The sequence below is a fragment of the Camponotus vicinus genome, unplaced genomic scaffold, assembly GCF_025532165.1.
Source record: "Camponotus vicinus isolate PSW18456_S1 unplaced genomic scaffold, iyCamVici1.0 SCAF_2, whole genome shotgun sequence".
NCBI classification, from domain to species: domain Eukaryota; kingdom Metazoa; phylum Arthropoda; class Insecta; order Hymenoptera; family Formicidae; genus Camponotus; species Camponotus vicinus.
The window spans coordinates 17,027,767-17,054,472 of record NW_028141956.1 but is presented as its reverse complement, the minus strand read 5'-3'; the positions used below and the strand labels follow the sequence as shown (position 1 = coordinate 17,054,472).

The 26,706-nt window shown below is 30.5% G+C and overlaps 2 protein-coding genes across 3 annotated transcripts in view; one reads left to right on the top strand and one right to left on the bottom strand.

Moving 5' to 3' along the window:
- Positions 1-18,403, top strand: part of Cht7 (chitinase 7) — a 35,047-nt gene extending 16,644 nt beyond the window's left edge. Inside the window, exons 2-16 of the mRNA XM_083092643.1 lie at positions 10,207-10,288; positions 10,946-11,106; positions 11,666-11,903; positions 12,162-12,341; positions 12,582-12,705; positions 13,069-13,378; positions 13,656-14,082; positions 14,252-14,469; positions 14,808-14,962; positions 15,075-15,215; positions 15,401-15,548; positions 15,644-15,829; positions 17,213-17,335; positions 17,509-17,710; positions 17,885-18,403. Of these exons, the coding sequence (XP_082948769.1) occupies positions 10,207-10,288; positions 10,946-11,106; positions 11,666-11,903; positions 12,162-12,341; positions 12,582-12,705; positions 13,069-13,378; positions 13,656-14,082; positions 14,252-14,469; positions 14,808-14,962; positions 15,075-15,215; positions 15,401-15,548; positions 15,644-15,829; positions 17,213-17,335; positions 17,509-17,710; positions 17,885-18,093 (2,904 nt within the window). The 3' untranslated portion in view covers positions 18,094-18,403. The remainder of the gene's footprint in view (positions 1-10,206; positions 10,289-10,945; positions 11,107-11,665; positions 11,904-12,161; positions 12,342-12,581; positions 12,706-13,068; positions 13,379-13,655; positions 14,083-14,251; positions 14,470-14,807; positions 14,963-15,074; positions 15,216-15,400; positions 15,549-15,643; positions 15,830-17,212; positions 17,336-17,508; positions 17,711-17,884) is intronic.
- A 117-nt stretch (positions 18,404-18,520) lies between these two features.
- LOC145967597 (uncharacterized) lies at positions 18,521-26,067 on the bottom strand. 2 transcript variants are annotated; one of them, XM_083092641.1, is made up of 10 exons: positions 25,876-26,067; positions 25,306-25,486; positions 24,908-25,055; positions 24,547-24,657; positions 23,563-24,309; positions 22,666-22,814; positions 21,604-22,386; positions 20,708-21,462; positions 20,096-20,612; positions 18,521-18,957 (listed from the first exon to the last, which is right to left on the bottom strand). In XM_083092641.1, exons 2-10 carry the CDS (start codon positions 25,484-25,486, stop codon positions 18,635-18,637), a joined length of 3,714 nt encoding a protein of 1,237 aa, XP_082948767.1. In that variant the 5' UTR covers positions 25,876-26,067; the 3' UTR covers positions 18,521-18,634. The 2 variants fall into 2 exon arrangements, with proteins under 2 accessions (XP_082948767.1, XP_082948768.1); XM_083092642.1 differs by lacking the exons at positions 25,306-25,486; positions 25,876-26,067 and having other exon boundaries at positions 24,547-24,655; positions 24,908-25,050.
- Between the last annotated feature and the right edge of the window lie 639 nt (positions 26,068-26,706).

Genomic DNA, 26,706 nt, shown 5'->3' with positions numbered 1-26,706 from the left:
TCTTCATAATATAAATAAAATAGAAAATACAAATGATTGAAAAAAAAGAAAAACTTAATCCTCGTGATAACAGCCGCTCGATAGTGCAAGTATAACATACAATGCGAATCGAGATAATTAATCAACATCGTGGAAAAGCGAAAATGAATGAGTATCGACTTTGCATGCCTTGTGTAAGAGTGAAAAACAAGTGATTTTGTTTCCTTTGAAATCACAAAACTTTTGAAACATTTTTCGATGAAGGCTTGGTTATCGGAAAATATTGTGTTATTTAAAATTAGACACCCTATGCATAGATTTTTCTTCGTAATACATTAGTAGAAGGATTGAAATGTACGCATAGTACGCGTTTTGTAATGTTCTACTTATTATATAAAATATGTAATATTTGATATAATAACTTGATATGTAGTATTTGCGAATTAAATTATATAAAATATAAACTATAAAAATATAATAAAATTATATAAACTATAAAATATAAACTATAAAAATACAATAAAAATTATATATATATATATATATATATATATAATACATATATAATATATAATAATATAATATAATACATATATAATATATAATATATAATACATATTATATATATATATATATATAATACATATTAAATTAAACATTTAATTTATATATTAATTTTATGGATTAAAGTAGATTATATTTATTTATAAAAATAACAAAATTTTTATCAATTTTCGCACATGTAATTTTACACACATATGACATGTTATATAATTGTATTGGATTTTTATTGAAATTATATAAATAAATCGAATGGAATTTGTTAATTTGGAAAGGATTTTTGAGAAGTTATAAGAACGGCGAAGTTTAACTGCATGCAGTCTGAATGAGAGCGCTCAAGTGTAAACCAGGTAAATGTAACGAGGTAACATGGCACGGTCGAAAAGAAAGCCTAGCATAGTAGAAACACCGGTAAAAATGGTTTATTGCATCTCACGGAATTTTCATCATTGTGCATAAGATTCTACCAGTCATGCATTCAATTCTAGATTACTTAATTTCCATTATATCAATTGTTTATGACTACAGGCCTTATATTATTGAAAGTATAAGAATTGTAATAAGATGTAATAAGCGCTGCATATTTTTTATAAACTATTGATTATTATCAAAGTTTTAATATATTAAGCTCCTAGATAAATTATCACTTATTAAAGATAATATATTTATTTAATTATTTTATCAATTATAAATTCGTGTTATAGTAAAAATGATAGATATTACTTAGAAGATAATCGTGATGGCAATACACAGAAAAAAAGGACATTCTTGTTTTGAAAATATATTTAGTTTTAACATGGAAATCTTGAAATAAGATTATATTGCGTTAATTAAAGAAAAATATAATTGCTTGAATAATTGCTTACTTGAATGAAGCCATTTTATATGGTTCAATCAAGAAAAATATATTCTTATGATTAAGATTTAATTTTCTTGAATGGAAAGGAAACAATGTTAGATAGAAAATAACATTTTTAAATCAAAGATTATAATTTTCTTAAAGTAGAATTAAATAATTGTATATTCTTGAGGTGATAATTACAATATTAAAATAAGACTATAATATTGTTGAAATTTAAAATTATTAAATTCTTCTAAGAAGATTATAAATTGTTGCGTATATACGAAACAATGAACGCGTTAGTTTAAGTATATAAGTTTTGATTTGATACTTATTTTTTTCTGTGTATATTGTACAAATTTTGTCGCTTCTGCGAGGCGCAAGCAAAAGGGAAAACGCGCATTGTGATCGATACTGCGTGCATAATCCTCAGCATAATTGCATTTCTTCGTTAATAGGCAACATCGAGAATCGATTTCTCTCGTTGGCAGTGAATCAACAATTAGATGGGTCGGGTGCGCGCGTATCTCTTTACGGCGAGTAACTTTCGAAAATCCCGAACTCCGTATGTATATGTACGACCGCGAAGAACGTCAGTGAAATTTTCACGGATGGATGGCACCGCTGATCTAGAATCTGCCGCAAAATCAACCAACAGGACTGCATCCTGCATACGATCATCAACACAGCTGATCTCAAACGAAACCAGAGATAGAACGAGGACGACTCGCAACGTCAAAAGTAAACTTAGCTAGTTTTCACAACGATTTCAGATGCTAATCAGAGAAATAACAGGATTTGAATCCGGTATAATCTCGATGAGTTTAATCTTCTGCAAATATGAAAGTTTATTTTGCATCAATCGTGTTCTCTTATTATTGTAAATAATCATCAAGATTGTTTTTCTATAATTGCGGTATGCGAAACCTGGATATAGCAAAATTATAATTTCATTTTGCAATAAAAATGAGATTATGAAAAATAGGAAAATGGATAAAATGGAAATGTGCGTATGATTCGATTCGCATCCATAAAATGTATTATATAATTGTAGACAAAAACATGAATTTTTGATAATTATCGTATTTTTTATTTATTCCCAATTTTTTTTAATTGTAATATATGTATGATATACAAATTAAAGTTCAGTTCAGCACTTGTGCTTGTTCAATTTGAAACTTTTGTTAATACTAATAAGAGTAAAAGATAAATTCTAAAGAGATTAAAAATTATTAAGAAAATTGTAGGTATGTGAAAAATTATCTGTGACGACATTAAAGTCCAGTCTCTTGAACCAGATTTGATTGCTTGCTTAATATTTTATTAGTTCCGTTTAGCTAGGATGGGAGTAATTAACAGTGAGAATCGGAAGTGAAGAAGCACAGAACATTTTCACTTATTTATATGTGATAAAATTGCTGTATTTAATATGGCAACGAATTAAATAAACATATAATCAATGCATTTATTTTTGCTTAAATGACAGGATATAAAATTGCGCTTTAATAATCACTAAAAGAAAAAAAACTTTTTATGTAAAATATTGATTAATTTTTGAATAAATATTATGACTTAATATATATATGGCTTAAAAAGTTTGAGGTAAATAGATTATAATAATAAAAAATTATTATTTAAGTTTTTTATATTTATAGTAACTCAAAATTGCTTTTTATTTTATCGAGATTAATACATAAATTGATTAAATTAATATATTTAATATGAAGTAAAAGAAGATATATATATATATATATATATATATATATATATATATATATATGGGGAATTCTTTTTTAAATCAGCCACCCCCCCTGCCCATTTCAATTTTGGGGAAAAAAATTTTTTTAGCACACGAAAAAATTTGTCAAGAAGTCTAGTTTTTGATGCCGTTAGGTGTTTTTAAAAAAAAAAATTTTCTAACCTCAAAAAAACTGTCTAAAGTGAGGCATCTCGCAAAAAAATGCCATTTTTTAGTCAAAAATGATCGAAAAAATTATAATTCGTCAATAATTTTGACCAAATTACTCATTAAAAGTATTTTGGGGGTCGCTGAACAAGAATCCGATGTCAGATTTCAAATTCAAGATGGCGGATCCAAGATGGCGGACAGTATTTTTCTTACTGTTGACCGATTTCTACTAAATTCTGTATGTAGGGGTTTTTGGGATCGCTGATTACGATTCCGAATTCGAATTTCAAATTCAAGATGTCTGATCCAAGATGGCGGACCTTAATTTCAAATTCCAGATTGCGGATCCAAAATGGTGGACAGATATTTTCTTATTATTGGCTGATTTCTACAAAATTTTGTAAACGGAAATTTTTGAGGTCTCTGATAACGAATTTGAGCTCAGATTTCAAATTCAAGATGGCGGATCCAAGATGGTGGACATAAATGTCTGTTTTTAAAAAAGTAATGTCCGCCGTCTTGGATCCGCCATCTTGAATTTGGAACCTGAACTCAAATTCGTTATCAGAGACCTCAAAAACTTCCGTTTACAAAATTTTGTAGAAATCAGCCAATAATAAGAAAATATCTGTCCACCATTTTGGATCCGCAATCTGGAATTTGAAATTAAGGTCCGCCATCTTGGATCAGACATCTTGAATTTGAAATTCGAATTCGGAATCGTAATCAGCGATCCCAAAAACCCCTACATACAGAATTTAGTAGAAATCGGTCAACAGTAAGAAAAATACTGTCCGCCATCTTGGATCCGCCATCTTGAATTTGAAATCTGACATCGGATTCTTGTTCAGCGACCCCCAAAATACTTTTAATGAGTAATTTGGACAAAATTATTGACGAATTATAATTTTTTCGATCATTTTTGACTAAAAAATGGCATTTTTTGCGAGATGCCTCACTTTAGACAGTTTTTTTGAGGTTAGAAATTTTTTTTTTTTAAAAACACCTAACGACATCAAAAACTAGACTCCTTGACAAATTTTTTCGTGTGCTAAAAAAATTTTTTTCCCCAAAATTGAAATGGGCAGGGGGGGTGGCTGATTTAAAAAAGAATTTCCCATATATATATATATATATATATATATATATATATATATATATATAAGAAGAGTTTAAAAAATTAAGTTTTTTATATATATATATATATATATATATATATATATATATATATACAGGGTGTCCGATTCCTGAGTGACCAAACGAAAAGTAGTAGTAGATTGGGTCAAACTGAGAAGAAAAGTCCTCTACCATTTTGCAAAATTCACAATAATTATTAAAAAATAAGCAAAAATGTCTCGGTACATGAGAAGCGGTAAATCGCTTGTAGTGTGTGATTATTAAGCGATCAAACGAAAAGTGGTGATAGATTGGGTCAAACTGAAAAGAAAATTCCTCTACCATATTGCAAAATTCGCAATAATTATTAAGTTATAGGCAAAAATGTCTCAGAGTATAAGAAGCGATAGACAGATCGCTTCTCATGCGCTGAGACATTTTTGCCTATAACTTAATAATTATTGCGAATTTTGCAAAATGGTAGAGGATTTGTCTTTCCAGTTTGACCCAATCTACCACCACTTTTCGTTTGATCACTCATTAATCGGACACTGCGAGTGATCTACCGCTTCTCATGCGCCGAAACATTTTTGCTTATTTCTTAATAATTATTGCGAATTTTGCAAAATAGTAGAGAACTTTTCTTCTCAATTTGATCCAATCTACCACTACTTTTCGTTTGGTCACTCAGGAATCGGACACCCTGTATATTTAAAATAAATTACTTATTCTTGATAGAAAATGATTTGTATATTTAGTTAATAAATCAATAATATAATTTGTTCTATAAATAATATAAAATAATTTAAAAAAACTTTCTTCAATATTTATATATACATATATTACATATATATACATATATTATATATATTTATATATAACAACAATCTATTTAAAAATATTAAAAAATTGCATTTTACATTTAGAGCTTCAGAATATGTATGTCTATTGATATGTAGAAATATTTTAATAATAGTGTGCAATGTACGATTTACATTAAAATTTGTTATGTAAGAGCAAATAAATCAGAAACTAATAAATTTGCAATGTCATACTCATTGAGGGAGATCAAAAACACATTAAAGATTAAAATCCTTTTGTACAGCTAACATACATATAGATATAGCAATCGGTAAAGAAATAGTTGCAAGAAATAGATATCGCATAAAGATTTATCGTATTTTTCATTGAGATATTTATAAAAATAATTTTATGTGTATTATACAAAAATAAGAGACGATATATATTTTAATTCTACCGCAACAGTAGAAAACAACAAGATTATAAGCAAAAACAAGAGATTAAGTTAACATTTGCATTATCTATTAAAAATTCATAGAGTTAAAAGTATAAATTTATGCCATAATCAAATGAGCGGATATTCTCATAATTTATTAGTGTGCTAGTTATATTTGACGAATTGATCCGAGGTGCTTTCACTTTGAGATATATAAATTTCTAGCTTATATGAAACATACAAATATATAAAGATAAATTTGCATAAACTTTTTTATTTAAAATATACTTAAAATATAAGTTATCATAAAAAAAGCTGATGAAGAAAAGAGAGACATATTTCCATGGTTGCAGCAATGTAATAAGAATCTCGAGAGAAAAAGGAAAAAAAGAGATAAGAAAATCCGATATCTCGATTTTAAGTATCTCGCACATATCTATCGAGATGTTGGGTAAATTTGTATTCGTCCATGGATTGCGCGGGCGAATACAAGAGGAACATATTCAAAGAAACATTATTATTCTGCCAAGTCACAGATACTTGGCTGGATACTATATAACATAAGGGGAAGCAATAGAGGCCGCATTCGTTCTAAAAGTCCGGCATAGAAATCTTTCGCTCTCTCCTGGTGCTAGCGAACGTGCATACAGTTCTAGTCACCGGCTACTATGCAACGACGATGGCATAGCTCACAGAAATAGTTGTAACTGCGAAATCTCTTATTGTCGTTATGTTGAATTACGACATTAAAAGTGAGAAATCGTGTTAATTTTTTTCTTATATCTTTATACGTCAAGATTTCGAAAAAAAATATGTAATTGTTAATTGCAAATTACATATTTTTCTCCGAAACAATTATGTGTTTTCTTTATACCAATTGATTCCTCTCATTATTTTGTACATAAAAATATTAAGATAAGATAATCGAAAAATGAATATTTTACTAGATATTTTATGGTTTGTGTAAAATTAAGAAATTATTTCAAGCCTCATAACTCGAAAAGTACTCAATGAAAAAATACTTTATTATAGTGTTTTGAAAAGCTCTCGAGGTAAGCTACAAGAGCTTTTTTTTGGGAAGAGATTGCCCTGACACCCTGTATAACACACATATGCAAATTGAATTATTATATAAAACTGCTGAAAACAAAATAATGACAAGAAAAATAATGAAAAAGCAAGTTTTAGATATATTTTTCAGTTTAGACATATTTACCAATCTGTGCTACGAGAACGCGAATGTAATGACATATACGGAGGGTTTTAATTAAATACATGAAGCGAGCCGCGCATGTGCTTGTATGTGCAAATTAAGCATCTCACGGGCGAGATACGCCTTTTCCTGGGACTAGATTTAGAGCCGCACATCTGGCTAATTAATAACCGTATTAATGATGAAGTCGTCGACCTAGAAGTATAACATGAAGTCGTTCCCACGTTGAAACGCGAGCGAGAGCATTTTGCGGCGATAATGAGCGCGTCGACAATGAGGTGAAAAAAATGAGAAAAGAGACGGGCACGGATATAATTTTTCGTTCGACGATGTCATTGTGTGGCGCGTGGCAATAAAATACGAGAAAATAAGGCAAATGTAGAGCGCCGGTTCTCGCCCGCGCAGTGACATTTATGAAAGATACATGATGCTTTGAGAAACATATGTGTGTAACATACAGAGTTCTCTCGAAATGCAACTTGCATCAATTTTATTGACTTTTATTAACTTTTTGAAATATTAGATTATCGAAGAAATGTTCGCGAGTTAAATTAAATATTATAGAAGATAGAAGATTCTCCCTTTATAAAGATTCCCTTTATATTTGGAGATTATCGTTAACGAATAAAATATATTAATCAAAACTCTTACGTATCATAAAATTCTGTATTATCTATGTTAAATACATAATTATAATTATAAATGTATAAATATAATTCTAATATTTTAAACATTATAATATATCTATTTTTATTATTTGTAACGGGAGATTTAATAAGCTGGCAGCTTATTTTCATTCAACATCTTTGTATAAAGTGAAATCGGAACAGAATGATTAAAGATGCAATCACGTTTTCACTTTATGCTATCAATGTCGCAAAACACGAGTTAAAAACTTGTTATAGAAGCGATTGAGGAGACGATCAGATAATCGTGTGAAATATTTTGTCAAGTTTAATGTAATTAATCTACACACACATTGTACAATAAAAACTGGAAGATATGAAAACAAGAGGCACGTGAATAAGAGAAATTAAATGACATAAACAATTTATCAGGTTTTGCAAAATATCTCTACCCGGCAATTTCAATAAAATCATTCTCGATAAACACTACAACGGCAGAACGGCCACTTTAGAGAATGCAGGAAAGAAATTTCACTTCTTTAGCATCGCACGAAAAGTCGAGAGGAAACGGCTCGGTATCTCTTGATACGTAATAAAGACAAGAATCGCGTAGAGATTCGAATCGAATATTATTAAAGCCGTGTCCGTAATGATATTCAACGATCTCCTCACGAGTAGTTCACAAAGTTGAAAACTTTCCAAGCTCGTGGCTGGAATACGAATTGGACAGACACCGTTAAAAAATGTGCTCGTTGAGAAGTCCGGGTCAGCCATGACCTCGAAAAAGAAAAAAAAACCGAAAAAAAATCGAGATCCGTTGCTTTTCTGTCATTTGCTCGTTGATAATTAATACGAACGAGGACGGCGAGCTCTCTGCGTGGTATTTTATCTCCTGGTGCTATCTCTTACTAGAAGGAGCGATGGAGCGTGACTTCCATCTCGATCTCACACGAGCCAGGAGTGAAAAGATGATTAGAGCGTATGAACAATTCGCATTGTTTTCATAATCATGCACTAGAGATAATTATTCCCCAATACTCGTGTTAAACAATTTGTATTATTCTAAATACGAGAATTTTTACATGAGCTGAGATAATACAATGCTGAATATTATGAATAAATATTAATGTAATTATGTTTCCATGTCATATAAAGATTAATTATTTCCGTTCACAGTTGTTCTTAAAATTAAACAATTCCTAAAATTATTTACATTTTTTATACACACAAGGTATACATTTTCATAAATTCTTTCGTTCCCTACGAATATGATAATAAGATATAATTTTCTTGAATGTTTTCACGCTGCTGGCTATTCTCGTTTATTTATATTTTTATTCAATTATTTATTTATTTATATAATTATTTATTTATACAATTATTTATTTGTATTTTTATTCAATGAAGTTTCTAGATTATTCACGTTTGTTTGACAATGAATTCTTAGAACTACATATTACTTTTGTCATTCCAATGAAAATTGCTTCGTATTGAATAGATATATCTCACTATTATGTGAAATTGTTAAAAATGTAGAATATGTGAATAATGTTGTTAGAAATTATAATTGTAAGAAATTATAATTATATTGTTGTTAGAAATTATAATTATATGTAAATAATGTTCCTTTATAGAAATTATAATAGATAGTGAGATAAATACAATTAAATCTATTTGTAAGTTTATAATGAAAGAATATAAAAAAATATGAAAAATATAAAAATATAAAAAATATCTTTCATTCTTATTGTTTTTAACATTTTCACAATTTTATCTTAATTTTAAATTAATCTTAAGTACTAGAAAGAGAGAAGTGAGAGAGAGTCTGCAATTAATTTATTAAACCCTCTTCTACGTCGATATATTTAATTCATTTTTCTCATGCAACAAAGTTAATTGTTAATTTTTATTATTAAATAGAACACAATCTTCTTGTCTCTAAACTTATCTCAGACGATTTTCGTCATTGTTTTTGTCATGCACTGTGAATATTAATGAATATAGATAATATTCTAAATTCTCTTCTCTAAGCGCAATACAGATTAAATAATACTTGTGACTGGAGAACAGTATTTCGGGTCCTTAACCTTATCGTATGTGAATAGCTATATACATATAAGAGAGAAGAAATACGTAGAGTTACGTACAAAAGTATTTTTTATATGTGTCTCGACAAGTGATAGACATAAAATACGAGAGAATTTATTTATAACAATTTATATATAGCAAATAAATTTTTATTTATTAGCATTCTTTGAGAAAAAGATGAATGTTACTATTGTAAAGAAATATTGCTTGAACTAATTATTAAAACTAATTATAAAAACTATCTCCAACTGTTATATTTGCTTGCAAATTATTTCATGGCTATTTCTATACATAGACAAAGTAATAAAAAAGTAATATAATTAGTGTATAAAGGTAGTATATATTTTGTTGCACTTCTTATAAATCAAAATTATAGTATTATATATTTATTAATAATTATATATTTTGTAATTAGTAATTATATATATATATATATATATATATATATATATATATTTTAATAAAAGAAGATTTAAATATTTATATTCAAAATTTATATGAAATATTTTTATGCAGATTTTTTCAGATTCGATTGAAAGAAATACTAGCAGCATTAAAAGCGGGTGCATTAAACTCATTACATTCTCATTGTACTTACCTGTTATTGCGTTATCTTCACCTTCACTTTCTTTCCAGGCATCGAACAGCAGAATTACTTGGAGGTTGTTGCTCGTCTGCTTTGCGGTGTTGCTTATAGGCCTCCTGCAGCATGCTGAAGGTAATGTATAATTTTTGTATCCGCTAATTTCCAACGGCATCTGCTTTTGCAATGATTGCATTCTGAAAATCGTGACGATTAAATCTATTAGTCATAGGCAATTTGAATTTATACCTTGTAACGAATAAGAACTATTAAAGCTCTTCTAATGATTCTATTATAGATCAGTTATCGATTGATCAATAACGTAATGCCTTATTTCATAGCGGCATTACGTCAGAGTCTTTAGTTCCGAACGGTATATAACGATTGATAATTTCTCCACTATCGATTACATAAATTTTTTACCGATCAAAGCGATGAGTGTACAGGTATCGGCCGATCTATCCGTCACAAGAGCACTCACCTGAGCGAGAAAATACTTATGCGCCTTCCAATTACACAAACTCGTATTATATAATGTCCCAAAAAATCGAAAAAGGGTCCCCTGTTACAATATTACGTGAATATGCAAAATCATACGGTTCCAGATTAATCGGTTCTAATGGGTGAAAGGCACTTGCCTTTCGAAGTTTCGTGCCGTGTATTAAGCGCGAAATCTTACGCAACGTTGAAACACATATTCGCGCGCGCGTTGCGTAATGGCCGAAAGAAGAATCGGAGCGAATTTTACGTAATTATCCGGCGATTGTGTCTGCATACATATGTATTCGCCAGGCGCGAGAAAGAGGTTCCGCAGACCGACGACTTCCGCACCGTCGATCTCGAACGATCAGGAGGTCTCAGCCAGTGTCAACAGGTTCAAGGTCACGCGAAATCGTGTCAGCAACAAGAACACGAAGAATGAGCTGCAACCTGACAAGACGAACGATTATAAGGTAGGTGTAGCGTTTGTTAAATATCGACATGTTGACGATAATGATGTTACGCGTACGAATCATTTCAGCGAATGATTGTAATTATATTGAATTGATTACGCTTTAATTAAGTTAATAATGGTTAATAAATCTCTTTGAGGTTGTTCAACTTAAGTCGACACCTCCTGTGATGCATCTACGTAAAAAAATGGTCAATTGTTATTTTAAAATTTATATTGTGAGGTTTTTTCAAGATCCATATCTCGAAACAATTTAATAGTTTGTGAGGCTCTATCTTGATTTATTACTTTAAGTTAACAAGTTAACGAGCATCCCTCCGTAATTTCTAACGGAGATCAATTTGAGAGATATCCAACATCCTGTTCTATTACAACATTCTCCAATAAACAATTTTCGTCCTGCTAATGTTTTAAGTATTTTGAAAAATTTATATAACACTAGAGTATATTATGTAATTAAAAATTACATGATAGTTTAATAAATATTTTAAAAGAGGAAACTGTAGTTTTTGTGCGTGTGACGATTCTCCTGTATTAATTTTACATTATTTCTTCTACAGCTGGTGTGTTATTATACTAATTGGTCTCAGTATCGCACAAAAATCGGTAAGTTCATGCCGGAGGACATTCAACCTGATCTCTGCACCCACGTTGTCTTTGCCTTCGGATGGTTGAAAAAAAATAAATTGACGAGTTTCGAATCGAATGACGAAACGAAGGACGGTAAAATTGGTCTGTACGAAAGGGTGGTAAATCTTAAAAAAGCCAATCCATCTCTGAAGATTCTGCTTGCGATCGGTAAGTTTGTTTTGCTTCAAATTCATATTACTTTGTTGAAAATTATTGATTCTGAACACAAGATTAAAACTATATTATTGACGTAGCTATGTGTGTGTGTGTGTGTGTGTGTGTGTGTGTGTATGTTGTGTGCATGTGTGTGTTGTATGTGTGTTTGGTGTCAGTTTTATCATTTTATAATTTTTAGCGATTTAAAATGTATGTAATAAATCTGTATCCGGATAGAATTACAAAGAGTTTCCTCTGTTTTATATTTAGGTGGTTGGTCCTTTGGAACGCAAAAATTCAAGGATGTGTCCTCGACAAGGTACGCTCGACAAACTTTTATCTACAGCGCTATACCATATCTGCGAGACAGAAACTTTGATGGTCTTGACATCGACTGGGAATATCCAAAGGGTGGAGATGACAAGAAGAACTATGTTCTATTGCTGAAAGGTAAAGACTCGCTTAAAAGAGCAACAACAATGTAAGTTTCTCAAGGCTAGAAATGTTGGATACACGCATAGTATCAATTTTGATAACACGATTATATTAATTCTTCAATTAATTCTTTAGAATCATATGAGTTCGAGTGACATGACACGTGATCACTTTGACATTTCCACTTTTTTCATCACGAACAATTTGTCCACATTGCGCTATTTGAATTAATTTTTCATCGTTTTTTTACTTCAGAGCTTCGGGAGGCTTTCGAAGCGGAGGCTCAGGAGAGGAAGAAACAGCGTCTTCTGTTAACTGCCGCGGTACCAGTTGGACCTGATAATGTCAAGAGTGGATATGACGTGCCCGCTGTTGCCAGGTATAATAATAAAAATTTTCTAATATTAATATAAGATAAATTAAAATACAAAACATGTAAATATGAACGTAAAATAATGCTATAATGGATAAAAAATAACAGAATGAATAAATCACACACACACACACACACACACACACACACACACACAATTCTTAATTTCCTTTTTTATATCATATCGAAGTTAATTAACCGTAAGCTTCGTATAAATAATATTTGCTATTCAGTCTCATTCTCCACAGATTGTTTTTTGCAAAATTCTACAAAGTGTTCTCCTGATATGCATTTATCATGCCTTGATCGCAATGTGTAGAAATGCACTCGATTACTTAATAATTAACGTGCATTTTTTCATCTACTTAGTTATCTAGACTTTATTAATCTCATGGCCTACGACTTCCATGGTAAATGGGAGAGAGAAACTGGTCACAATGCTCCACTGTACGCCTCGTCATTAGACTCGGAATGGCAGAAGCAATTGAGTGTCGACAATGCGGCCGCGATGTGGGTTAAACTGGGCGCACCAAAGGAAAAATTGATTATAGGCATGCCTACATACGGCCGGTCCTTCACCCTTGCAAATCCGGCAAACTTTCGCGTACATGCAACAGCTAGTGGCGGCGGAAAAGCGGGCGAATATACCAAGGAATCGGGTTTCCTTGCATATTATGAGGTACTTTCTTGTCTCGCGTTCACAACATAAATGAATTCCAAATCATAATAAATTAAATATTTAAACATAAATTCAACATAAATTAAAAATTTAGATATATATTTCCTCTACACTTTATTAGCACAATTAAAGTTGTAATTTTTTTTAAATTTTAAATAAACGACAGAATAAATTAATAACATTGTTACAATATTTCATGAAATGTGATTGAGAAATATGATGAAGATTGAAATATTTGTAACGAAGAATGAGAGATAAAATCATCTTTCAATTTCAGATCTGCGAAATGTTACATAATGGCGCCGCTTATGTTTGGGATGATGAGATGAAGGTACCCTATTTGGTGCATAATGATCAATGGGTTGGTTTCGATGACGAAAAGTCTATCAGGAATAAAATGCACTGGCTGAAAAGCAAAGGTTATGGAGGTGCGATGGTGTGGACAGTCGACATGGATGACTTTAACGGTACTGTTTGTGGTGGAAATGTTCGGTATCCTTTGATAGGCGCGATGAGGGAGGAACTCAGAGGTATTTCGCGAGGCTCCAATGCCAAAGATATCGATTGGAGCGCAGTTGCCACCACCATTACGGAAACAATCGTGAAGAAACCGGAAGCTTACAAGATTTCTGTTTCGGAAGTTCTTAACAAACCGAAGAAACTTCAGAAGTCTACGACACTTGTCATTAACACTCCAACTCACGGTAAAAATATTTCAGACTTTATATCTATAATTGCTCAAAGAATTAAAGTTATGTTTATTTATATATTTATTTTCTTAGCGTTTAAGATATTAATTAAAAATTTTGCTGTGATAATCTCTCTGATCAAAGATTAATCGCACGTAGTGAAAGTTTTCTTATGTATTGGTAGAAAGAGAAGCTCAAACTATTTGTTACTTGACAAATTGGTCGCATAAAAGGCCAGGAATGGGGCGATTCAATCCGGAAGACATTGATCCGACCCTCTGCTCTCATGTGGTATACGCATTCGCAACTTTGAAAGATCATTTACTTACCGAAGGAAGCGACAAAGATGCTGAAATGTATCAACGATTAATCGCACTTCGCGACAAGAATCCAGACATTAAGGTATTTCTCAAATTTTTATAAGTTGTATTTAATATTTTTTAATATTATGTTATTGTCATTTTTATTGTATTATTTTATTCGCATTTTGAAATAACAAAATCTTACTGAAGAAAGCAATCTCGTGAAAGTTATTTCAATTACAAATTCCGACTCGTTTCTCAATCTTTCAACTTTCGCAACATTCTAAAAACAGATAAAAAAGAAAGTAATGAAATGATTAAGATTCAAATGATTATAATTGAGTGATTATGATTAAAAAATTGAACAAAAATATTATTTAAACAAGCATATTGTTAAAACTAAATACAATCGTTTATATCTTATGAAAATATTTTTAGATTCTACTTGCTATCGGAGGATGGGCATTTGGCTCGACGCCTTTCAAGGAACTTACCAGTAATACATTCCGAATGAATCAATTTGTTTATGAGGCTATCGATTTCTTGCGAGAATATAAATTTGACGGATTGGATGTTGACTGGGAATATCCAAGGTTTTTTCTAACTTATGTTTTTTTTATCTTAATCTTAATCTATTAAATGGTAATAAATATACAGTTGTACAATATACAACAATGTATATTATAATCTTTTAAAATTTCATAGAGGAGCCGACGATCGGTCAGCTTATGTTAATCTTTTAAAGGAGCTCAGATTGGCTTTCGAGGGTGAAGCAAAGAGCTCCGGCCAACCAAAATTGATCTTATCAGCCGCAGTACCCGCAAGTTTCGAAGCCATTGCTGCAGGGTAAATATCACAGAGATGACGCAATTTGTAATGATAAAAATTTATCTGAATTATTTATTTAAGTTTTGTATCTTGTATATTTAAAAGTTAGTAAAAGTAAGAATAAAGTAATGTTTCATTTTCATAAATTAATATATAAGAATTTTTAAAATTTGTATGAGATGATTGGAATTTTTCTCTTTTAGATATGATGTTCCTGAAATATCTAAATATTTGGATTTTATTAATGTAATGGCATATGATTTCCACGGTCAATGGGAGAGACAGGTTGGCCACAACAGTCCGCTATATCCTTTAGAAAGTGCTACTAGTTATCAGAAGAAGTTGACAGTGGTAGGTACATAAATATTATGTATTTATGAACAATGTATATGTGTTAATGTTTCTTAATTGATATTGTCATTGCGTTTTCCTTATTTCACTTTTAGGATTACAGTGCACGAGAATGGGTAAAACAAGGAGCTCCAAAGGAAAAGCTCATGATAGGAATGCCCACGTACGGTAGATCCTTTACACTAGTCGACAAAGACAAGTTCGATATTGGTGCACCAGCGTCTGGTGGTGGACTGGCTGGAAATTTCACCAACGAATCTGGATTCTTGTCCTATTATGAGGTTTGTTACATCATTTCGTCACTTTACTAATCGCATTTTTATATTATTTTTATTCTTTTCTTGAGAAAAAAATAAAAAATATAATAAAATATCGTAAGTAAAATAAAAATATAATGTGAAGTATTTATTAAATATCAATCCGTTAAAAAAGTAATATTAATTTTTAATTTTTAAGAATTATATTTTATATGTATAGTATATGATAGTAGGGGAGACCGGGGGCCAAAGTAACATTTTTTGTATTATAGGTCACTAATTAATTATCGTTAGAGATATAAAAAAAAGATTATAAAAAACTCCATTTATTGCTCTATTATTATACCTATATTTCAATCTCAAATGATAGATATTTAAAGAGCTACTATAGCTTTTCGCAAGTACGTTGATTGTTACTTTTATCCTGGAGGCCTGGGACGAAAGTAACATAGTCTGGGGATAAAAGTACCAGTTCTTATTTTCGGGAAAATAAAACAAATATGACTTTTTTCAATTTAAGGCAACTTTTATTATAATCTTTTATTAAGCAAGATAACTTTTATTATAAATTTTTTTTTGTATAGTATTATATTGAAATAAAAAATAAAATAAATATTTATTTTTATCATCTTTGAAAAACTTAAAAGAAATAATCTTCGTTAAGCAAAATAATTATAAGTAATATCATAAATTAATTATACTTAATATCACACCAGTTTTGTACTTTTTTAAGTCTAAATAATAGTTTAATTCTAAATAATAGTGTAAAAATTGTATGATAACTACTTATACAAAAGAGATTTGTATCTATTCCGAATCACAATTATGGCATACGTAATAAGAATCGTTGTACCTTTGGTACAATTATTATGGGACCAGTCCTTATGCTTTAAGCATTGAAACATGTTACTTTCGTCCACAGAGTGTCGTGTTACTTTTGTCCCCAAACACATTTTTTAGAATAAAAGCATTATAACCTAAATATGATGCAAGACTTAGCCAAATGAACTATAAAAACTTATGAATACATTTTAGAAGAATACACCGGCAAATAATTACGTCAATATATACACTTTAATTAGACATAGATACAAAAAAACTAAAACAAGAAATAATTAGGTGCATAATGCAAATACACTAATTTCACTCCTGCATGTGCAATTGGCGCGATCGTTCTACAACAATTAGCTGAAAAGGAAGAGAATCGGGACGTACGCGCCCTTTTGACTACATAGTACAAATTATTCAACATATTGTGTAGTTTATTACGAGGCTTGTTACTTTCATGACGTTGTTACTTTTGTCCCCGGTCTCCCCTACATTTTAGAATAAAAATATATAACTTATTTTCTAACAAATTAAAATATTTTTTGTTAATTATACTTGTTTGAATAAATGCGTAAATAGGTCTGTAGCTTCTTAAATGAAGACAACACGACTCTAGTATGGGATAGTGAACAACAAGTACCATTTGCATACAGAGATGATCAATGGGTCGGATTTGATGACGAAAGAAGTCTTATTAATAAGGTAGGTGATCGTATTCTTGAATTTTTTATTTCTTTAATTGTTAAATCAAAATTCCTAATATTATTTTTTGAATAATAATTGTGGTATATTGTTTGAATAATAATTGTGATGCACTTTTTTATTTACAGATACATCCGTTTCTTCCATTTTAAATACTATATTTTTTTTTACAGATGGCTTGGCTTAAGGAAGAAGGCTTTGGAGGCGTCATGATCTGGTCAGTTGATATGGACGACTTCAGAGGCTCTTGTGGAGCAGGAAGGTATCCGCTGATTAAAGCTATGAAGAAGGAATTACAAGGCTACAAAGTCAAGCTGGAGTACGATGGTCCTTATGAAAGTACTTCGAGAAATGGAAAATATACTACTAAAGATCGTAAGTAAATCGACACATGTATATAAAAATATTTTTATTGCAAAAGGATAATATTACAAGGATAAAAAGAATTAAATTCTAAAATCGATAAAATTATGTAAAAGAAAGAGAAACAAAAAAAAGAGATCAAAATAATTATAAGAAATATTTTTTATCTTAAAATAAATTTCGCAGCTAATGAGACGCTTTGTGACGAGGAAGACAATCATATATCTTATCATGCGGATAAGAATGATTGCACGATGTACTATATGTGCGAGGGCGAGCGCAAACATCACATGCCCTGCCCGGTAAATCTGGTCTTCAACCCCAATGAAAACGTTTGCGATTGGCCGGAGAATGTCGAGGGTTGTTTGCAGCATACACAGGCGCCACCGGTTTAAAAGCGAGAAACATAATAAAAAGTAAATGAAATTTGTAAAATAAAGAAGCAACGAAAGTGTCTAGGGAAAATAATATTATCAAAAGTATTCATTATATAATTCATAAGTGACGAGACAGATGTATTATCATCGCGCGTTAATCAACAGAATTTTCCCTCTCTTCACGAATTTCTCTTTCTTTCCATTATTATATCTCTTACAAGTACCTTATTTACTTTTAAGAATCTTTTCCATTCTCGTCTTTCTTTACCTTCGCCATCTGTATAAAGCACAAACGGAATCATATGACAATTATGTTTGTAAATAAAGATTTCTCTCGAAACAAATGAAAAGAAATAATAATCATTTTTTTTCTTATTTTGTGCTAATAAAAACTGTCCCTATCTGTCTATATCTGTCGATATCGTAGAAAAAATAACAAGAAATATTTTTCGTAATTATTTAATTTTATTTTTTTATTGCTAATCTCTTACATAAAAAATCACATTAAACTTTAAAAAGACTAGGCCCAAGAATTATTCATCATAATATGAACTCGCCGTTAATTAGCAATGAAAACGAAGATGAAAAACTCGACAAAGGCCAGCCAAGCTGTCGCCAGTCGTTCGTAATTTCCCGAACTGAGAGCGGATGCTTGACAAGCAGTATGCGGAGTTCCTAACGTTAACAACACCTTATCGGAAGAGTAAGACGGAGTTGTTTCCGTACATACAGCTCGGCCAGCTATGGTCCTCAATTGTCTGGCATCAGACTGCGATGCTGTATGAATCTGTCGAGATTCTCTAAGCCACCTGCGCAGCCATAAACTCAGCCACGCAATCTCGCAATCGCATTCGAGCGGGTTCCCGGATACTTGAAGTCCACCTGTAGAAAAAGCAAGTATATATTATATATATAGTAAGTATTTTTTATTAACAGGGTGTCCCATTTTATTTTTGTCAGTCAAATATCTCGATATTACTTAGTTAGAAAAAAATGTTTCAGACAAAAGTTGTATGGTTTGAAGGGGGCCATAAGATGGTGTCATTGGTTTGACCTTGAAAAGTCGTCTGAAGGTCACGTGAAGGTCACCTTCAATTTTTTAAACGGAACTCCCTATTTTTTATTACTTATTCTTGTAGCTTATCTCAAGAGCTTTCCAAAACACTATAATAAAATATTTCTTCATTGAGTACTTTTCGAGTTATGAGGCTTGAAGTAATTTCTTAATTTTACATAAACCATAAAATATCTAATAAAATATTCATTTTTCGATTATCTTACCTTAATACTTTTATGTACAAAATAATAAAAGGAATCAATTGGTGTAAAGAAAACACATAGTTGTTTTTAAGAAAAAATATGTAATTTGCAATTAACAATTACATATTTATTTTTTAAAAACAACTATGTTTTTTCTTTACACCAATTGATTCCTCTCATTATTTTGTACATAAAAGTATTAAGGTAAGATAATCAAAAAATGAACATTTTACAAGGTATTTTACGGTGTAAAATTAAGAAATGATTTCGAGCCTCATAATTCAGAAAGTACTTAATGAAAACTAACTTAATTATAGTATTTTGGAAAGCTCTCGAGATGAGCTGCAAGAATATGTAATAAAAAGTAGGCAGTTCCATTTAAAAAATTGAAGGTGGCCTTCACGTGACCTTCAAGTAACTATTCAAGGTCAAATTAATGATACCATCTCATGGCCCCCTTCAAGCCATATAACTTTTGTCTGAAACATTTTTTTCTAACTTTAAATAATATCGAGATATTTGATTGACAAAAATAAAGTGGGATACCCTGTATAATAAGTTTATAACGTTACAGAAAAATATTAAAAATATTATATATATTAATAATAACTTTTAATTATTTTTTTAAATTACTATGTTTATTAATTTAATATGTTTATTATTTTATATGTTATATGTTTATTAATTTAAATTAATAATAATTTTTAACTATATTTTTAAATTACTATGTTTATATTTATATTTTTTATTACAAACTTACCAGCTACCATATTGGTCCCAACAGTTTCCCAAGAAAGATTTCCGTAAATTATCGACGGACTCAATTCATTGATATGATTGTTCCTTAAATCCAATGTAAGCTGCGATAATCTTTTCGTTAACGATAGAAAAATATCCGATTGAAGTCTTTGAACGTGTGTGTCTTTGATTCTCAATATTAATTCTCCACCTTCGATAGTGGAGAACGCTTCGGAGGAGATTAACTCGAGGTCGTTTCCGGTGATTGTCAACTCTTTCAAATGTTTCGTGAAGACATTTTGAATTTGATGTCTCAGCAAATGTTCCGTCACCTGAATCTCGACCGTTCGAAGAGGTAGTCCGGACAGCAAGTGACGCAGATGGAACCCGTCGGCTTGAGGCCACGTTTGAATTCGCAGGTGCTTCAAATACTTCAAAGGTCGAAGACAATCTTTATCCACTAACCTGGTTCGATTTAAATTCCTTAAATTTAATTTTTCTAATCTTGGATAACCCAAGAAACTATCTTTTGTCAGTTCCTGTAAAATCATGCAAAGGTGTTATTTTTCTCAAATTTTTTTTTCTCCCGAAAAATTAAAAACGCTTTTTTGATTTTCTTTTAATTTAATTTTACCTCAATAGGATTGCCAGATACGTCAAGCTCCCTCAATAAGTTCAATCTAACACCGGGCATTGATGTCAATGAGTTATTTACTAGCAAAAGAATCTTTAAATCTTCTAGAAATTGAAACTGCTTGTCAGTAGTTTCGTCAACATTGTTGAAGGATAAATCCAAGATATTTAAATTCGTCAGTGGTAGTAATGGTATGCTTCTAAGGCCGCAATTAGCCATGTAAAGTTGCCGAAGATTTTGCAAGTAATGAAATAACTCTTTGAAGTTTGCCTGAAGAATATTCTGAGACACATTCAAGCTGAGTAGTCTTACCAAGGAAACGAATGAATTATCTGGCAGTATACTCAGACGATTTTGTGCGAGATTCAGGGATACTAAATAAGAAGTCGGGAAAGCAGTCGAGTCAAGATGATCCAAAAAGTTTTCCGCCATATTGAGATCTCTCAGAGTGTAGGCGACTTCTAAGAATGACGGTGATGGTACGACGGTGAATTTATTGTGGCTAAGGTCGAGGATCTCCAGTTTAGTACCTTCGAAAACGTCTTTCGGCAATGATCGAATCTTGTTGTTTGAGAGATTCAGGATCCTCAAACTTTTTAGGTTTCTAAATTGTTCGGTTAATAGCTGGACGATTTCGTTTCCGCCAAGCTCCAATCGTTGAAGAGATTTTAAACCGTGAAAAGATTGTTTACGCAACGTGTCTATCTTGTTGTCACTTAGATCCAGAATTTCCAAATGAGGGAACGCGAATGTTCCTGTGAAACAGCATATATTATAATTACTGAAAATTTTATTGTCTTAGTATATTCGATGAAAAATGTTACAGCTGCTAAGAATGATTTTGATTTTTTGAAAATTGCATATAAGAAAAAAATACTGTTTTGATTTTTTTTTACCTGATTCAATCGTTGTGAGAAAATTGCTACGCAGATTTAAGCTTTTTAAATCTGGCGTTCCGTAGAACGTATTCGCTGGTAAATAACTGATATTGTTAAATCCAAGATCCAATCTAGTAAGATTGTTCATCGTGGATCCCGAGTCAATGAACGCGATTGCATTATAGGAAACATTCAGAGCAAAGTCGGGACCACCAATCTCCGCTATAGCACCCAAATCCAGCACAGTTAGCTTGTTAAATTCTAAGTGAAGGAAACGCAAGCTGGACAAACCGTATAAGGCATTTCTCTCCATTTTCTGTATTCTGTTGTAAGCTAATGATATGGTAACCAGCTTTGGACAATCCATGATGGAGCTGGATGTCAAGACTTTTATTCGATTGCCAGTCAAATCGAGAGATAGCAACTCAGTCAGATTATGAAAACTTGATTCTGGGATCGCCTCCAAGAAGTTGTATCCTAGTTTGACATCTCTTAATTCCGGATGTACGCTTGAGAGGAATATTCTCTCAGGCAAATAATGCAGTCTGTTCGATTCCATGTTAATATAACGTAGTTGTTGAAAAGAGTAAAAGGCGGTCGCTTCAATTGTTTGGAAATTATTGTTGTCTAATACCAGCCAACGAAGATTCGAGAGCGGCCTGAGCGCACGTTGAGGAAAAACATCTGTAGCAAAGGCGAAGCTCAATTCAAGAATGTCCAGGCTTTCCTCGATACCAACAAAGCAATCATCATCGAGTTCCGTCAAATGATTGAAAGATAAACTGAGTTCCTTTAATTTGTCTAAAAAATAATATTCTATTAAATTTATATACATGCAATTATGTAAGATATTTCTATTAACGTTTTAATGTTTTCTTTAAGAAACGAAGATTAAGAAAGTAAAATTATAATTAAGTTTATAGAAATATTAATTAAGTATAAATATATATAATATTAATATATTAATCGATAAGCACACATAAACAGCAAATATATAATTTAATCTGAATTAGTGACTATAATGTATATTGATTTTATTTCGAGTAATATACTTTTGCAACCAATTTATGCGCAACGTACTAGCTCCCTTGAAGGTTTCAGCTTTCAATTTCGTCAGGAAATTGTTCCTGAGCAATAGGATCTCAAGGTCCTCAGCCCATTCGAAATCACCCGATTCTACGTGAGAGATCTTGTTATAACCGAGATTCAGGTGCAGTAGCCTCTGGCATCTATTTCGAAAAAATTGATCATCAGATATATTGCATTAAACTTTCTTCCCATGCTATATATATGTTAGGATTTTATATCATTAGCTCATATCTCTTCTACATAATCATATCTTGCTACGTAACTCTTATTTTGACCTTTACAACCTATTATATGCATACTATCTATTATATCTATTATATAACAGAAAACTATTCGTATATAAATTTTTAATACAAGAATATACGCGTATTAATCGGCTACTTGCTTTTGCACTTAATTTTTATATAAAATAATAAATTTATAAATTCGTTCCTTCGTGAAAATAACAGATGGATACATTTTTTATTCATATCATGTATTTATACGTTTTTTATTAATGACTTGAATTTATAATTAATTTCATTAATTATGAATTATGAATTTATTAATTTGAGTAAAGATATTTTTATGTTACTAAAAATGCATTTGCTAATCAATATTTTTATGTTGTTAGAGGTAATATTTTTATATTTTTTATATATATAGTATTTCTAAAAATTATATAAATATTTAAAATACTTATTTTTTAGACATATGTATTTATTATTTTTAATAATCAATATATATGCGCTCAAAAGTTTTATTCATTATTGGAAAATATTGTTTTTCTTAATTTATTATATTTAATTAGATTTTAAAAATTAATTTTTATAAAAATTATTTTCTCAAAATTATCAAAATTTGATCTATTAAATAAAATTTTATTTTATTTAAAAATGCTAAGAATACCTGGACAGAGCAGCTACGGGAACTGCATCCAGACTGTTAGTCGCAAGAGAGAGAGCCTTCAGATGCTCTGCAAATTCTTGAAAAGCCTCACCGGAAATATTTCTGATTTCATTATTAGCCAAATAAAGATACGACAATGTTCTCAATCGACTAATTGCGCTTGGTACCGCCGGCAAATCGTTGTTTTCAAGATTTAAATATTCAACAATATCTTCCAGACCGTGAAAGGCTTCGCTGTCAACATTTCTGATACTGTTCGACGACAAATGAATCCTTCTCGTTTCGAGACGATCAAACATTCTGCCGGGCAATGAAGTCAATTTGTTTCCGGCGAGATTAAAGTCTCTTACTTTCAAGGTGCGATTGTTCAAAATGGGTGTCTTTATCCATTCGATAGAATTTTCGCTAACATCAATTAATTCCAAACCGGAACTACGGAAGTCCGGTAATTCCAAATATTTAAGATCGTTTCCTCTCATATAAAGCCAGGTAAGTTTTTTCAAACCTCGTAAAGACTGCGGAAATTCTTTCAAAAGATTATTGTTGATGCTCAAGGTGTGCATGTTCGGTGGCAAAGAATCCTCGGAAAGTTTCTCGATGTTGTTGTTATCTAGATTCAACCATACCAACGCAGCGAAACTTGAAAAGATTCTAGGTACTTCAGTGATTGAATTATCCCCGAAGAATGCGTTCGTCAAGGTCTCTTTAGTGCGGCCCCAGTCGCCATCCAATAATGTTAGATGATTGCTAATAATTAACAAATTACTTGACTACACGTAAAGTAAAAAATGTTTTAATTTATTATATCAATCTTTTTTAAATAATGTTTCTCTTGTAAAACTTTTTAAAAAATGCTAAACTTTAAACTTATAAGAAATTATTAGAGTAATAAGATTTGCAATTTTTACTATAAGCGAAATAATACTTTGCTTATAAATGAAGATTAGAAGTATAATATTATTGAAATAAATGATTTATATGTACCTGTGCATGTTGAGCCAATTTAATTTTCTTAAATCACGAAAAACCTTGAAAGGCACATCCTCGAGAGAGTTGTAGCTTAGATCCAATGAACGTAGACTATCCGTAACACCTCTTACAAGAAAATTAATGGTATTAATCTTAATTCCAGGATTTTTTTCAAAATTAGTAATAAATTATTAATAAATCAAATTTTGACATGCAGTTGGTTTTATTAAAAATAATCTCTAGAAGGGGGAATACCTTATAAAATATAAATTACCTTAAACATAAAAGATAATTATTTTATAATAAAAGTATTTGTGAAAAATATATATTATTGTTTTATTCGTATTGTATGTAAAGAAATTAAAAATAAACTTACAATAGAGATTTTTCATCTATGCTGGATAACCGGTTGCTCATCAATCCGAGAGCTTCGACACCATCACAACTCGTAAGAGCGTCATTATCCAATACTTGTATCCCAGAGCCAGCAATATCCAATTGTGCCACATATTTTACTAATACATCTAAAATGTTTTACATAAATTATGATAAATTTGTTTTAATTATATTTCTCTTCGAATTTTTGCTAATATGTTAATATGCGTGCATAAATATAAATATTACTATTATAATGGAGAAAAAAAATGTAGACTTGTAAAATAATATTAAACATAATAGAAAACCATGAAAATAATTTTTTAAGATAAGATAATTAAAAAAAATTTATATCTAAGAGTGATATTTATATTATATACAAAAATATTGATTTCATACCAGGAAATCGTGCGAATGGAACTCCCATGCAACTGATATCCATCTTCGTGTAATCATTATCATCATCTTGGATCCAACACATGCACATGGTGTTGAACGAGCAAGGAACATTATAGCATTTTTTCGTGCCAATCCAAAGAAGAAAGATTAATATATATATGAATCGATTCACGAACGTCATCTAAGCACGTACACAAAAATCAAACTTTTTAATACAAAAAATGCAGAAAATATTTATAAAAATATATATTAACGTTTTGCAGCTTATGACATTATTTGCATTAATGTTTAAATACTGTTTTAAATATTTATTTAATTATTAATATTAAATTAATTAATATTAAATATTTATGTTATAAAGAAAACATTTAAAGATTTTTTTATTTTTTAAAATTATCTTTATATTAAATATTATTTGTTTTAAGTATAGAGATCTATGTTTGTGTAATTAATGATATATTTTTACAATATATAATAGCAATGTATACTTTATTTTACACACGAAATCTTAACATGTTATTATTTTAGAGAAATCGCAAAGTTATCGATAAAAAATTACTTTGATCAGACCTTGTTCAGGACTAAGCCGGGGATATTTCCTGGAGTTCCTTCCCCAGAAACTTAGTCAGATTGGCTTCAAAGACGAGATACTCATTTCAAAAGAGCATCTGTGTTTTCAGGATACCTTCATGACTTTGTTGTTGATGTCCGAGACTAGGAAGCAAAACGCGTCGAAGACTCAGCTCGTAGATGACTTCCAAAGCGCAGGTGCCAATCTTTAGAGAGCGCAAGCGCATCTCTGGACGAACTTTATAGATCGAATATGGTACACAAGTCACGACAATTTAATGAAAACTTCGATATTTGAAATATATATATATATATATATATATATATATATACTAATCTTTAAAATATATAATTAATAATTGAATTGATAATAATAAAATTTATTCACTGTTTGTTATGTAAAATCGTAGGCACGGATGTTTTATACATTGTTAGTGTCATAAATATTTCTTCGTATTTGTATGTATAAAAATTTCATGTGTGTATGAAAGAGAGATAGAAAAAGAGGGGGAGAAAATTTCAATAAATATTTATATATCTTTGATTAGATGCATCAAACATTTTCTTATACCTTATATGAAGAAAAATTCAGGAGAAATTGATATTCTCTTTACAGAGAATATATACAGGGTGTCCCGAAATTAACGCTTGATATTTTAAAGGCAGATTCTCTGGCCAATTTAAAAACGATTTTTCCTCAGCGAAAATGTCGCGGCACTAATAGTTTTCGAGTTATAAACGATTGAAAATAAAGGGTTTTTCGCAAACTAAGGCTTATGGGAATAAAATATTAATAAAGTCACATTCTTTAGTTAATTTTAGGTAGAGTTT